Here is a 13,404-nt window from a genome sequence, read left to right on the forward strand (position 1 = left end):
AATATACCCCTTGTTGAAATAATCCTTGTATTACTGATTTCTCCATTTTCGAATTTTCATCCATGGTTGAAACCAAAGGTGCAATTTGTTCCTCAGCAAATTTTTTAACTGTAGGAAAAATAATTACTGATAAGTCTATGTTAAAGTTACAGTCACATTAATACTTTGCTGACAAAATTTTACATTTTAACTAAGTTAAAATATACACAGGTACCCTTCTTATATTTTTAAAATAGAATTTATAAAGTTTTCTTTTCAACAGAGAAAGGTGTAGTTCCCCATATCCCTTTGTAACTCTTGATGACATCACAAAATAAATGATAATGTGTAGATGGTGCAAAAACACAAGCACAAAATGAAACACGAAGGCCATGCTCCACTCTACCCAAAGGTGACTAATTTTAAATTTATTATGTATTCTTTCTGAAAACTTTTCTTTGAAAATCATCTATACTTACCTGTACACACGCACGTTCACACATAGGAATCAGGAGATACACATTGGTGTGTGCCTTGCTTCCCTCAACTATATCTTGATGATCTTTCTATGTCAGCATATCCCATCTAACCTGGTCCTTTTCATAGCTGCGTGGTCATACAGAACAGGGTTTCTCCACCTTGGCACTATGGACATTTTGGGGCAAGTGAGTCTTTGTTGTGAGGCTATTCTGTGCATTGCAGGATGTTGAGCAGCATTCCGGCCTCTACCCCACTAGCTGCCAGGAGCATCCCCACTTCTAAGTTGTGGCAATCAAAAATGTCTCTAAATATTGGTAAATGTCCTCTGGGGGCGAACTTGCCCCGGTTGAAAACCACTATTTCATTTTTTAATGTTTTTAAGACTTAGATGCATTTAGAATTCATTTTGATGAAAATATCTTCTTAGGGTTACTACCAACGTAATACCAAGTCAGTAGAGAAGGCAACAGGGTTAAACTCAGAGTTTAGTGCATGTGGCTTGCTTCAGTATTCCTTTGTTTCTGCACGGGCGACTCCCATTATGTAGAATCTCTTCCCTTCCCTTGTCCAACTGGCCAACTGCACTTTGTCCTTCATGGTACAGCTCAAGCTCCACACTCTCTGAGAAGCCTTTCCTGACTGCTTCCTTAGCCCGCTTCTGCCACACCTAGCAAATTCTAGGTGTCCTCTGCTTTGCTCCCCAAATACCTCCGCGACATTTACCATGTTATTTGGAAACTATTTCCTTTATTTGACTGTCTTTGCCACTAGACTCTGAGTTCCTTAAAAGCAGTGATTTTTTTTCTTGCCCATCTTTATTGCTTCTGTGCTTAGACTAGGTGGGTACTAAAGAAATAAATACGACTGAAGACAGAGAATCAAGATACTCTAAGCAAATTCTTTGATTTATGTAAAACTATTTGACGACTCACCCTGTTTTTCCTTAGCCATCCCAAATTCACTTCCCTGAGACCATATCTAAAAGGTGAGGGAGCAAAGGAAAAGAAATTTACTAGCTGGGCGCAGTGGCTCAAGCCTGTAATTCCAACACTCTGAGAGGCCGAGGTTGGTGGATCACCTGAGGTCAGGAGTTCGAGACCAGCTTGGCCAACATGGTGAAACCCCATCTCTACTAAAAATACAAAATTAGCCGGGCGTGGTGGCACGCACTTGTAACCCCAGCTACTTGGGAGGCTGAGACAGGAGAATCGCTTGAACCCAGGAGGCAGAGGTTGCAGTGAGTTGAGATAGTGCCATTGCATTCCAGCCTGGGCAAAACGAGCAAAACTCCATTTCAAAAAATAAAGAAAGAAAAGAAATTTACTTATTGTGACAGAGTTCTAAGACAGTGCCAAGATTCCCGGCCACTGTTGTATACATGTCCTCTCTCAGTTATTCAGACATGAATCTAAGTGCTGCTGTGAAGTTGATTTTACAGGTACAATCAAGCTCCCAAATCAGCTGACCTTAAAACAGGGAGATGACAGTTGGGGGGGCCTGACCTAATCAGGCGAGCCCCGAAGAAAGATGGGGCTCTTTCTGGTCAAACACGTTTTAAGGATGAGAGAGACTTGATGCTGGGAGGGAGAGTTACTGGTTTTGAAGATGGAGGGAACCACATGGCAAGGAATACAGGAGGCCTCCAGGAGTTGGGGACAACCTCTGACTAACAGCCAGCTGGGCAACAAGACCTCAGCCCTGCAACTGCAAAGCACTGTGTACTGATACAACCATGGGAGCCTGGAAGGACCTTGAGCTTCGGACAAAAACACAGTCCAACTGACACACTGATGTTGACCTTCTGAGACCCTGAACCTGGACTTGCTCCAGCTGGACTTCTGACCTACAGACTGTGAGCCACTATACGGGCGCTGTTTTAACTTGTTAAGTTTGGAGTGATTCAATACCCAGCAATAGAAAACGAATACACTTACCATCCATATTCTCTAAGAACAACATTCTGATGTTCTGCTACGGATTTTTAAATAGATCATAATTTTACACCTACACCTATACCTATAAATAAATGAATGCAAACTGCTTTAAGGTTTAGTGATATACAACTTCTGCTTCATTCAGGCACCCTGTTTCAACCACAGGTGTTTCATAGATAAAGGTAAAATTTAAATTCCACATGAAGTATGAAAACCCACTGTCTAGGCTGGGCATGGTGGCTCACGCCTGTAATCCCAGCACTTTGGGAGGCCAAGGTGGGCAGATCACGAGGTCAGGAGATCGGGACCATCCTGGCTAACACGGTGAAACCATGTCTCTACTATTAAAAAAAAAAATACAAAAAGCTAGCCAGGCGTGGTGGCACGTGCCTGTAGTCCCAGCTACTCAGGAGCCTGAGGCAGGAGAATTGCTTGAACCCAGGAGGCAGAGGTTGCTGTGAGCCAAGATTGTGCCACTGCACTCCAGCCTGGGTGACAGAGTGAGACTCCATCTCAAAAAAACAAACAACAACAACAAAAAACCCCACTATCTAAAGAAAAGTGGAATATAAATGTACTTCTAACTCTGCAAGGCTATATAAGAAACTGGTAACAAGGTGGCAAGAACTGGGGAACTACAGAACATGGGCGGGAAAGCCTTCACTTTTAACTACATAGCCTTTTATTCCGTCATTTTAATCTTGGATATGCATTGCTTTTCTTCAAAAAGAATTTATGTCAAAAAAACTACATTCACAAATTTAGATGAACGTATCTTTCAATCCTGTCATATGTGACTTCATATTGTAGACCCAATTCATGACCAGACGAATAATAAGGTGACATTTGTCCAGCTATTCAGGACACTGACGCAGGATAGCTTGAGCCCAGAGGTGGGGCTGCAGGGAGCCATGATTGTGCCACTGTGCTCCAGAGATCCTGTCTGGGGAGAAAAAGGTGATACTCATAAATTTACTTACCTGAACTCTTTATCATCATCTCCTCATCTGTAAGTGTTTGCAGGGGAGCCAAGTGTAATCCATTATTTGTTATATCGAGTAGAGCTTCTGACTGGGAAGATTTTGAGACATGAGGAGGAATCTTCCAAGAAGACAAACAAGTTGGGAAATTTCTTCGTAGCTGTAGGAACAGCCCCCATTAAATAGGGAACATATACACACACACACACAAAAAGGTACTTGAATATCATTTTCTTTGGGAATAACTTTATAACCCATTCTTATATTTCATGTCACCAAAACAAGGAAACTTAACCTAGTGCATTTTAAAATTCAGTCTTTTAAACATAACACAAAGTAGTTTGTTAACATGACGTGATACCTTCTTTATCCAGCAATGAGCTATTTTAAATAAACAAATTTCCTAGATAATTAACTTTTACCAATAAAGGAGACAGAACTTTCTCAAAAGATTTCATTCTCCAATGTACTTCACATTTCACTGACTTTTTAGAAAGGGAAACTGGAACTATAACACCACTGATGTCTAAAACTGACCATTGTCAAGAGCCTTCTCTTGCGAGGGCACAGAGCTACCTGCCCTGCTCTGAGTGGGCCCAGGGAGCTGGTGATGACATAAAGATACCTGCCCTGTGCTGAATGAGCCCAGGCAGCTGGGCTTTTGTAATTTCTGCGGCTATTTTTTTTTCTAGCATCTTACAGGCAGCATAAAGATTAAGAAAATAAGCTCTGAAGTCTGAAAGAACTAGTTTCAAATCCTAGCTTCTGATATTTAAGTTATGTGATCTCGGGCAAGTGATTTTTAACCTCTCAGTTAAAACCTCTCAGAATCTCAGTTTCCTTACCTGTAAAATGCAAATACCAACCTCTTGGAGTTTTGTGAGGATTAGTAAGACCATCCATAAAAGGGCTTAGCCTATAGTAAGAGCTCAATACACCGTAATGACTATTTCTACCACAGCTGCTAAGAACACAGAAGTGGAGGTGGTCATCACAGAAACAGCAACAGTAACGATCTAGTTAACCTGGAGCCGTCTGACCGCTATGAGAGTGCCTTCCTGCTACAATGTTCCAAATCCTGTAACAAACGTAGTAACACACTGAAATATGTTTTCTCAGTAGCTTTGATTACACACTGAAAAGTCAAGAAAAAGAAGCTGTGCAGGAGTCACTGCGTTTGAAACCACTGTCAATCTTGGCTGCACGTTGGTCAATCTTTGCAACTACGTGCCTAGGAGCAGACATACTCTGCTCTGGATTCACTTGGGAACGAGAAACATTGGCCAGTCAGAAGAAAAGTGGTATGCATCTCCATTTTCCTAGCTAATTGTTTTGTTTTGTTTTCAGAAGTAGGAGTTGGTTTAGGGCAAAGTGGCATGGAACATTTTTTCTCATTAAAGACAGAGTTGGGACAGGAGAACTTTGGGCTAGAAAGGAGGACAAAGGGGACATAAGGTATTTTCTTCTTGATGAGATGGACAGGAAGAGTTAAAAAGAAGGATAAAGGAGAAGTGAAGTAAGAATCGAGGTGCAAAGGGGCTCAAGAAGGGGAAGAATGCCGCTAGCAGCAGCGGGAGAGAATGGTCGGTGGCAGCTGGCACGAAGAAAGAAGAAAGGAGGGAAAGAATAGAAATTGGAGGCCAGGCATGGTGGCTCACGCCTGTAATCCCACCACTTTGGGAGGCCGAGGTGGGAGGATCACCTGAGGTCGGGAGTTTGAGGCCTGCCTGACCAACATGGAGAAATTCCATCTCTACTAAAAATACAAAATTAGCCGGGCGTGGTGGTGCACGCCTGTAATCCCAGCTACTTGGGAGGCAGAGGCAGGATAATCACTTGAACCCGGGAGGTGGAGGTTGTGGTGAGCCACGATCGTGCCATTGCACTCCAGCCTGGACAACAACAGCGAAACTCTGTCAAAAAAAAAAAAAAAAAAAAAAAATTGGAGAAGGAAGAGAGGTAAGCATGGGGGCCAAGTCTGCTCACTGGCTGGTAGTGCAGCCTTGAATGGGGTTCTTGATATATATTTGAACGAATGAAAGAATGCATCAACTAGTCTTCTTCACAAAAGGCTCATGAAACTTACCTACTACATTTCAAAAACTGTAATACATTGCCCACATTTCTTACTTCTAAGGGAAATTATTTACTTCACTAAATCCATGACAGAATTCTGTGTGTCTGTTAGTTAATATATCACCTTTGTACCTAAGTTTATCTTTAAAAGAAAGCTCACGGGGCTGGGTGCAGTGGCTCACACCTGTAGTCCCAGCACTTTCGGAGGCCGAGGCAGGTAGATCATGAGGTCAGGAGTTCAAGACCAGCCTGGCCAAGATGGTGAAACCCCATCTCTGCTAAAAACTACAAAAATTAGCCAGGTGTGGTGGCAGGCGCCTGTAATCCCAGCTACTCAGGAGGCTGAGGCAGGAGAATTCCTTGAAACCCGGTGGCAGAGGTTGCTGTGAGCTGAGATCACACCACCGCACTCCAGCCTGGGCGACAAAGTGAGACTCCATCTTAAAAAGAAAAAAAAAAGAAAGCTCACTACTGAGAAACTTAAAAGCCAGTGGATCTTACATTAATACCTATTTTTCCCACAACTGCGAGCCTCTTGGTTTCAATACTGCTACTGACAAAGTATAGGACCACTCAAAACACAGCAGTGATTTTAGATTCATAGACACGATAACAGAGACAATTGTACTTTGAAAGGTAAGAAATGGTATAGGATCACAGGGTAAGATTATTAAAGATACTCTTCATAAAATACAGTGACAATATGCTAAGTGAACGGAATCCATTTTTGAGCAAAGCATTGAGAGATATAACCTAACGTTTTTCCATTTATTAATGGAATTAAAATTTTCCATTTATTAATACTATGACAGTCTTTAATAAAAGAAACTTTTCTTTTCCTTGCCTTTGACTGCACAGCCTGATGTTTTGATGTTGATTTTCTAATGTCTCCTGGCCTTCAGTGTTGACCTCAGCCTTTGCAGCTTTGGTGTCCACTCCATCAAAATGATTTTCCACAGTTATAACCCATTGCACCACATCATCACATTTTTTTGTATAGAACAGCAATTGCTACTTGAATGGAATAATGGTTATTTATGCCTTGCCAAATACTTTCCAGAGCTTGAGTCTATCTGTTTCTTACTCAATTGACCAGAGTTCTGTTGCACCTAGAAGTGTTGATGATCAAGTCTGGGCCTCTGTGGACAGAACAATAAAGTCCATGAACTTGGACTGGGGTAAAATTACATCCTTATTTCACTAACCTCTAACTAAAATACAGCATTTCCTTCTATTATGAATGTAAGCAACAAGTTACAGTAGTCTTAGCAGTATCTGTGACTCTGTCATCAAAAGAAATTACAGATACTTTTATATCACATAGATTTGGTACAAATATCTTGAAATATTATTTGTGCTCTTCGTTATTTCAAATTCACAGCAGTTATCTGTCAATAGAACTACTGCCAGATCTTATTTAATTAACCAACACACATTACTATACCACAATTAAAAAGTATTTTTATATCCAGCATCTTTGGGGGAAAAAATAGATTTCCCTTGTAACCCTCTATATTTTATGCACTTTGAATCGTTGAGAAAAGGTCTATAAACTTTACTACATTGTCGTTTATTCTTCATTCAAGACACAAAGAAGGTTAAGAACTCCTGACTGTGGAATGTTCTGGTAAAGGCTCTTTTGCCAGTTAGTAAAAGAATTGAGTTAGTTCCCTTCCTCCATTATGCTCCAGCATAATGAAGTATTGCTCTAAACATCCTTAAAGTGCTTTAAACCTAGAAGCTTTCACAATATATGAAAGGCAAAGGAAGATGTATCAGAGGTGTTGTGTTGTCTCCTGAAGCTTCTCCCCAACTACCTGACCCTTAAGGGTTAGGAAGGGTTGTGGGGAGAAAGAAGAAAATTTTTTTTTCTTTTTTTTTTTTTTTTGAGACAGAGTCTCGCTCTGTCACCCAGGCTGGAGTGCAATGGTACGATCTCGACTCACTGCAAGCTCAGCCTCCCAGCTTCAAGTGATTCTCATGCCTTAGCCTCCTGAGTAGCTAGGATTACAGGTATGCACCACCACACCCAGCTAATTTTTTCTATTTTTAGTAGAGATGGGGTTTCGCTGTGTTGGCCAGGCTGGTCTCGAACTCCTGGCCTCAAGTGATCCGCCCACCTCGGCCTCCCAAAGTGCTGGGATTACTGGCGTGAGCCACCATGCCCAGCTAGAAAGGAAAAATTCTTACACTCTGTGGGTTGAGTATATAAATCACTGTTGCAATCACTTTGGACAATTTAGTGACAGTAAAGATAAAAACATATGCCATGGTTTGCATGTGTCCCTTCTAAAATTCAGATATTGAAATTAAATGTCATAGTATTGAGGGGGGGCCTTTAAGAGGTGATTAGGTTATGAGAGCTCCTCCTTGGGAATGAGACTAAGGCCCTTATAGAAGAGGCTTCACACAGCATCAGCCCAGCCCTTCCGTTCTGCCAAGTGAGGATGTGGGAAGAAAGCCTTCCTCAGACAACCGAACCTGCCTGTGAATGGATCTTGGAATTCCCATCCTCCAGAACTATGAGAAATAAATTTGTTTTCTTTATAAGTACCCAGTCTATGGTATTCTGTTACAGCAGCACAAAGTGAACTAAAACAACATATTTACACTAAGGCCCAGTAATTTTACTTCAGCTCATAGTAGACATGTGCAAAAAGACGCAGTGATTTTTGTAAAGGCAAAAAACTAAAAATCCAATTATCTGTCAACAAAGCAATGCATAAATTGTCATATATTGATGCAACAGAATATCTTATAGCAGTTAAAGGGAACTAGGGAGCTACGTGGATCAACATGCATAAATCTTGAAAACATAGTATAGAGTTAAAGATGCAGTTAGCGAGAGGATTTGTTCAGGATGACAGCATTTATGTACGCTTTAAAACACCAAATGATAGTATATATTCTTATGAGGACATAAAGATATAGCAAAATTTTAAAAACACCAACAGGAAGCATACAGATGAGCTTCAGGATGGAGGTTATATCTGAGGAGAGGGTGCAAGTGTGAGTTTTGTGTTAGCATTGTTTTATTTCTTTTTTTTTTTTCTCTCTCTCTCCTTTTTTTTTTGAGACAGAATCTTGCTTTATCACCCAGGCTGGAGTACGGTGGTGTGGTTTCAGCTCACTACAAACTCTGCCTCCCCGGTTTAAGTGATTCTTGTGCCTCAGTCTCCAAGTAGCTGGGACTACAGGTACATGCCACCACGCCCAGCTAATTTTTGTATTTTTAGTAGAGACGGGGTTTCACCATGCTGGCCAGGCTGGTCTCCAACTCCTGACCTCAGGTGATCTGCCCGCCTCAGCCTCCCAAAGTGTTGGGATTATAGGCGTGAGCCACCACCACACTGGGCCAGGTACTCTTACATTTGTGCTTCTCTTCCTATGCGTTTGAGCATGTTTTCATATGTCTACAAACTATTTGTATTTCTTTTTCTGCATACAGCTTATTCACGTTCTTTGCCCATTTTTCTATTCAATGTCTTTTTCTGTTCCCATTGATTTCTAGGAACTTTATACAAATTAGGGAAATTGGCTCTTTGGTGGCAGGAATTGCAACTTTTAAAAAAGCCAGGTTGTGATTTGTCTTTTGACTTCGCTTATAGTTTTGGGTGTTTTGCCACGCAAATGCATTATTTTATTTATTTATTTATTTTTTGTGACAGGGTCTCACTTTGTCACCCAGGCTGGAGTGCAGTGATGTGATCACAGCTGACTGCAGTCTTGACCTCCCGGACTCAGGTGATCCTCCCACCTCAGCCTTCCAAGTAGCTGGGACTATAGATGCACACCTTTCCCAGCTAATTTTTTGTTGTTGTTGCGGAGACAAGGTCTCGCTATGTTGCCCAGGCTGATGTCAAACTCCTAGATTCAAGCGATTCTTGTGGCTTGGCCCCTGCAAAGTGCAGTGATTGCAGGCATGAGCGACCGTGCCTGGCCTAAAAGCCTTTTATTTTTATTAATTACTTTTTCTTCAGGGTGATCTGGTTTAACATCTGTTTTGTTTTGTTTTTGTTTTCGAGACAGTCCCACTCTGTCACCCAGACATGAGGGCAGTGGCACGACCACTGCTCACTGGAACCTCAACTTCCCAGGGTCAAGTGATCCTCCCACCTCAGCCTCCCAGATAGCTGGGACTGAGGCAGGAAATAGGGTCTGGAGGCAGGGAACCTAAGGGCTTCCTAGAACTAAATTAAATGGAAAGCCCCCAACCTTCTAAAGCCAGGTAAATAATTTTGTAACTCTACTTCAGCTATGGCAGGAAACATCATACACCAAGTAACCAACGGGAAACCTTGAGAGTATATTTGAACCCTAGAAAATTCTGTAACTGGGCCCTTGAGCTGCTTACTTGGGCCCACCCCCATCCCGTGGAGCGTGCTTTCATTTTCAATACATCTCTGCTTTTGTTGCTTCATTCTTTGCTTGCTGTGTTTGTGCATTTTGTCCAATTCTTTGTTCAAAATGCCAAGAACCTGGACACCCTACACTGGGAACATATTTTGGTTAGCCAGCCAGGTGGTAAGCCCAAAGTGTGGGGTTTATTTTTCACCTTTTCCTTTCTGCACCATCCAGGGGTATCTTCTCTCTCTCTTTTCCTTTCCAACTCAGGATCCTTGGTGGGCAGCATCTAAACATGGAGGCAACTGCAGGTTTCTGGCCAGGACCACTCCCCAGTGTTGCCTGAAGGCCAAGGAGTGAATAAGGATAGTTGCCCTCCCTGGAAGAGGTAAGGACTCTTTTCTATCATCTCCGGTTGTGGTCCCTGATCCCTACATGTGGCGCAGCTAATCTGGAGTGAATTCGAACACATTTGAGTTCTCTTCTTATGCTAAATTCTTCCCTTCCCCTATTTGACTGGCTAAGGACAAAAGAAACCCACTCAGCCTCCAGTGCCTATCATTACAGCTCATGACTATCACTTTAGTGGAATGGGAAGCATGGGAAAGCAAGGCCTTATCAAAATATGAGGATGCTAAAAGTTGGGGATTACACCCAGGAACCAAAGGAAAGCTCATAGTAGGCCATTGCCTCTGGAGGGAAAACATGCAAAGTGGGATTGGTGCCCACCTAAGGTCAGAGACGTCTGACACTCTAAGAGTGGACCCCAAAGGGGGATGCCTCAGGGGATCGAACTCCAGACTTCAACCTCTCCAAAGGGGACACCCTAGGCAGAGGTTCTGAGGTCCAGTACTATGCCCTCCTTAGAATTTTCTCTCACAGATGACAATGGGACATTTTGCAATACTGTTTGGTCCCAATATTGTTTGGAATCTGGAGTTTGCTGCTGAATGGGAAAGTGGGATGGAGTTGCATGTACCCAGGCAGGCTTTTGTGATGCTGCTCTAAGCAGGGGGCCTGGTTAATGAGTGATGCTCTCCTTTGGTGCTGTTTGGCCCCAGTGTTCTTTGGAGCCTGGGGAGGTTTGGCCTTTAAAAATCAAACTGCCATGGAAACTGCTTTACCCACAATTTTGGTTCACAGCCTTCATTGGATTATCTATTGGGGCACACAAAGTAAAACTGTTGAGCCTGTATTGCTATCTCACGGCTAGAGTTCCAAGGTAAAAGCTATTGGATCTGTGTGTGTGTGTGTGTGTGTGTGTGTACCTGTCTAGATGTGTTTATTTGTATATATACTTACTATTAAATGTTGTGTCTACCAAATTGGCTTATAAGAGTGCTCTGAATTAAGTACACAAGTCTAAGAAAACTTCAAGTTCACATGACTTAAGTATAAACAAGCTGGTTTGAAAACTATTGATAAAACAAAACTAGAAATGCCTTCAGAATTGTCAACATACATTTTTGTCTGGATTTTATATTTGTCTCTGCTAGATATTTTGAGGTGTCAGGGTTTGGCATACAAGGTTATAAAACTATAAACCCAGCCAAAACAAAATGATCTTGATTTGCATGTCTTTTTTTTTTTTTTTTTTTTTTTTTTTGTACAAATGAGAGTAATTTAATGTTGTTAGCCAAGTCTTCTGAGTTATCGGTAAAAACATCTGTGTATTTAACTTTGAGGCTCTTACTTAAGTTTAGGTGAGCATGGATGTTCACTGGCTATTAAAACAATTATAGTGTCTAATATCTCAGTTTGCAGAAGTAATCTAGATACACTGTTGAAAATGAAGGAATTGAGTACAGTAAATGGGATAAATGTTTTAGGTAAACTTTTTTGGGTAAATTACAATCTTAATTTTGATGCTCATTTACTATCTGGGTCATTTTCAATTAAGAAAGGGTGGTGATATGGGGAAATATGTTTCTAAAATTGTGCAAATGTTCTTATCTATAAATGCCCATATCTGATACTTCAGAATTTCTTGTTTTTTTTTTATCCTTGGGTTACTAAGGATAAGAACTCTAATTAACACATAATTCTGAATACAAAATATGCCAGAAAGGGTTGTTATTAGTGAGAAAAAGTAGAATTTTGTGTAATTCAGAAGTTATCTAAAAGTTAGTTCAAATTACAGATTTGAAAAGGTTCCCTTATAACCACGTGCAGTACTTTCTCTCAGTCTCCACCATCCAGACCAGGAATTTTGGCGTTCATGTCATAGTTAGCTGTAAAATCATCTTAAGTAGTTGGAAGTCTTTGCAAACTCAAAATTAACTACTCTAGACTCCTTCTGGGAGGGGCAGTAGAGATTGTCCAATGCTGTGGCTCAGTAGCTGTGGCTTCACCATTTTACAATGGTGTCACAGGTTCAATCCCGGCTTGGGGAAAGAGTCCTTTCTGGTTTGATATCTGTGTGACATTTACCATTTGCTGATTCTCTTCCCCTCCATGAACTGGCTCAAATGTTCTTTTCTCTGAGCACCTGGGAGGTTACCTTTGGTAAAGTTCAAAGCCAGAAATACTGGCCACTTGGCATGGCTAGAATTGGGTAATAGGAGATTTAAAAGGATTTTTTTTTTTTTTTTTAATAGAGCACTATGGTTAAAAGCCTAATTAAGACAGAGCGAGACTGGTCTCAAAAAAAAAAAAAAAAAAAAAAGCCTAATTAAAAGTGGATATCCAAGCTATATGTATACTTAAAAGGCCTTTACGTATTTTTTTTCTCTTCTTGGATCTTGTTTTGCTGGAAAGAAGTTCTTTTTTTGTTTATTCTCTTCACAGTTGACTATTTTTCTCCGTTTTGTCTTGCCACTCTGAATGCACACACGAGAGGCCCTAAGGTAACTTCGGAGAGCATGGGACTCCTTGGGAAAAACAGAAAAGTCACCAAGGACCCTATTTTGGGGGAAAAAACCTGTTTTCCTCAGAACCCCAAGAATTAAAAGTGCTATGATAGATCTCTCTCAAAATCTATTCTTGTCTTCCAGTTATACCTGCTTATTAAGCCGTAGAAACTGTGTGTTTTCCTGGCCCTGTTTCGTGAAGAGCTCCACCCTGAGGCCAGTAATCCAATTAGTAGATCGACAGATGAAAAATCTTAAAACTACTGCATCTTTTGTCTATCTGTGTAGTTACATATGTGTTATGTGTGTGATGTTTATATAAAAAAGACATGCAAGGTGTGTAAAGAAAGTAAAATATGTTTTTGGTAAAAGATTATAAGAAGCCATGGGAATGTAAATTTTTGCCTAGATGGTTAAAGGATTGTTTTCAGTTAAATAAGATAAAGCTAAAGGTTTGAACAAGTTGTGGAAGGTTTGTAAAAATTAATCTTGTAAAAGAAATTCTCTGTGTGAATATACTGACTACATTCAAAAGGGTATTATTTTATTTTTCCATAAATTGAGCATTGGAATAAAAGCACAAGGTTTTCTTAAGGCACTGATCTGCTCTTTAACAAAAATGTATAAAGAGATGATGAGAATCCCATCTTATGGTCATTCTGATTAAGACTGAATGGATTTGTCTATAAGGTTTCATTTCAAAATAGAATACTGGGGTTGATATTAACGGTGGACCAATGCAGGGGGGAAATTTGGCTTTCT

At 40.9% G+C, this 13,404-nt stretch overlaps 1 protein-coding gene across 1 annotated transcript in view; it reads right to left on the reverse strand.

The window, feature by feature from the left end:
* ACADSB (acyl-CoA dehydrogenase short/branched chain) overlaps positions 1-13,404 on the reverse strand; it is a 37,866-nt gene that overhangs the window by 17,254 nt on the left and 7,208 nt on the right. The window contains exons 2-3 of the mRNA XM_023224445.2: positions 3,374-3,533; positions 8-108 (exon numbers count right to left, since the gene is read on the reverse strand). Coding sequence (XP_023080213.2) covers positions 8-108; positions 3,374-3,533 — 261 coding nt within the window. The remainder of the gene's footprint in view (positions 1-7; positions 109-3,373; positions 3,534-13,404) is intronic.

Source organism: Piliocolobus tephrosceles, chromosome 9 (assembly GCF_002776525.5).
Source record: "Piliocolobus tephrosceles isolate RC106 chromosome 9, ASM277652v3, whole genome shotgun sequence".
NCBI lineage: Eukaryota > Metazoa > Chordata > Mammalia > Primates > Cercopithecidae > Piliocolobus > Piliocolobus tephrosceles.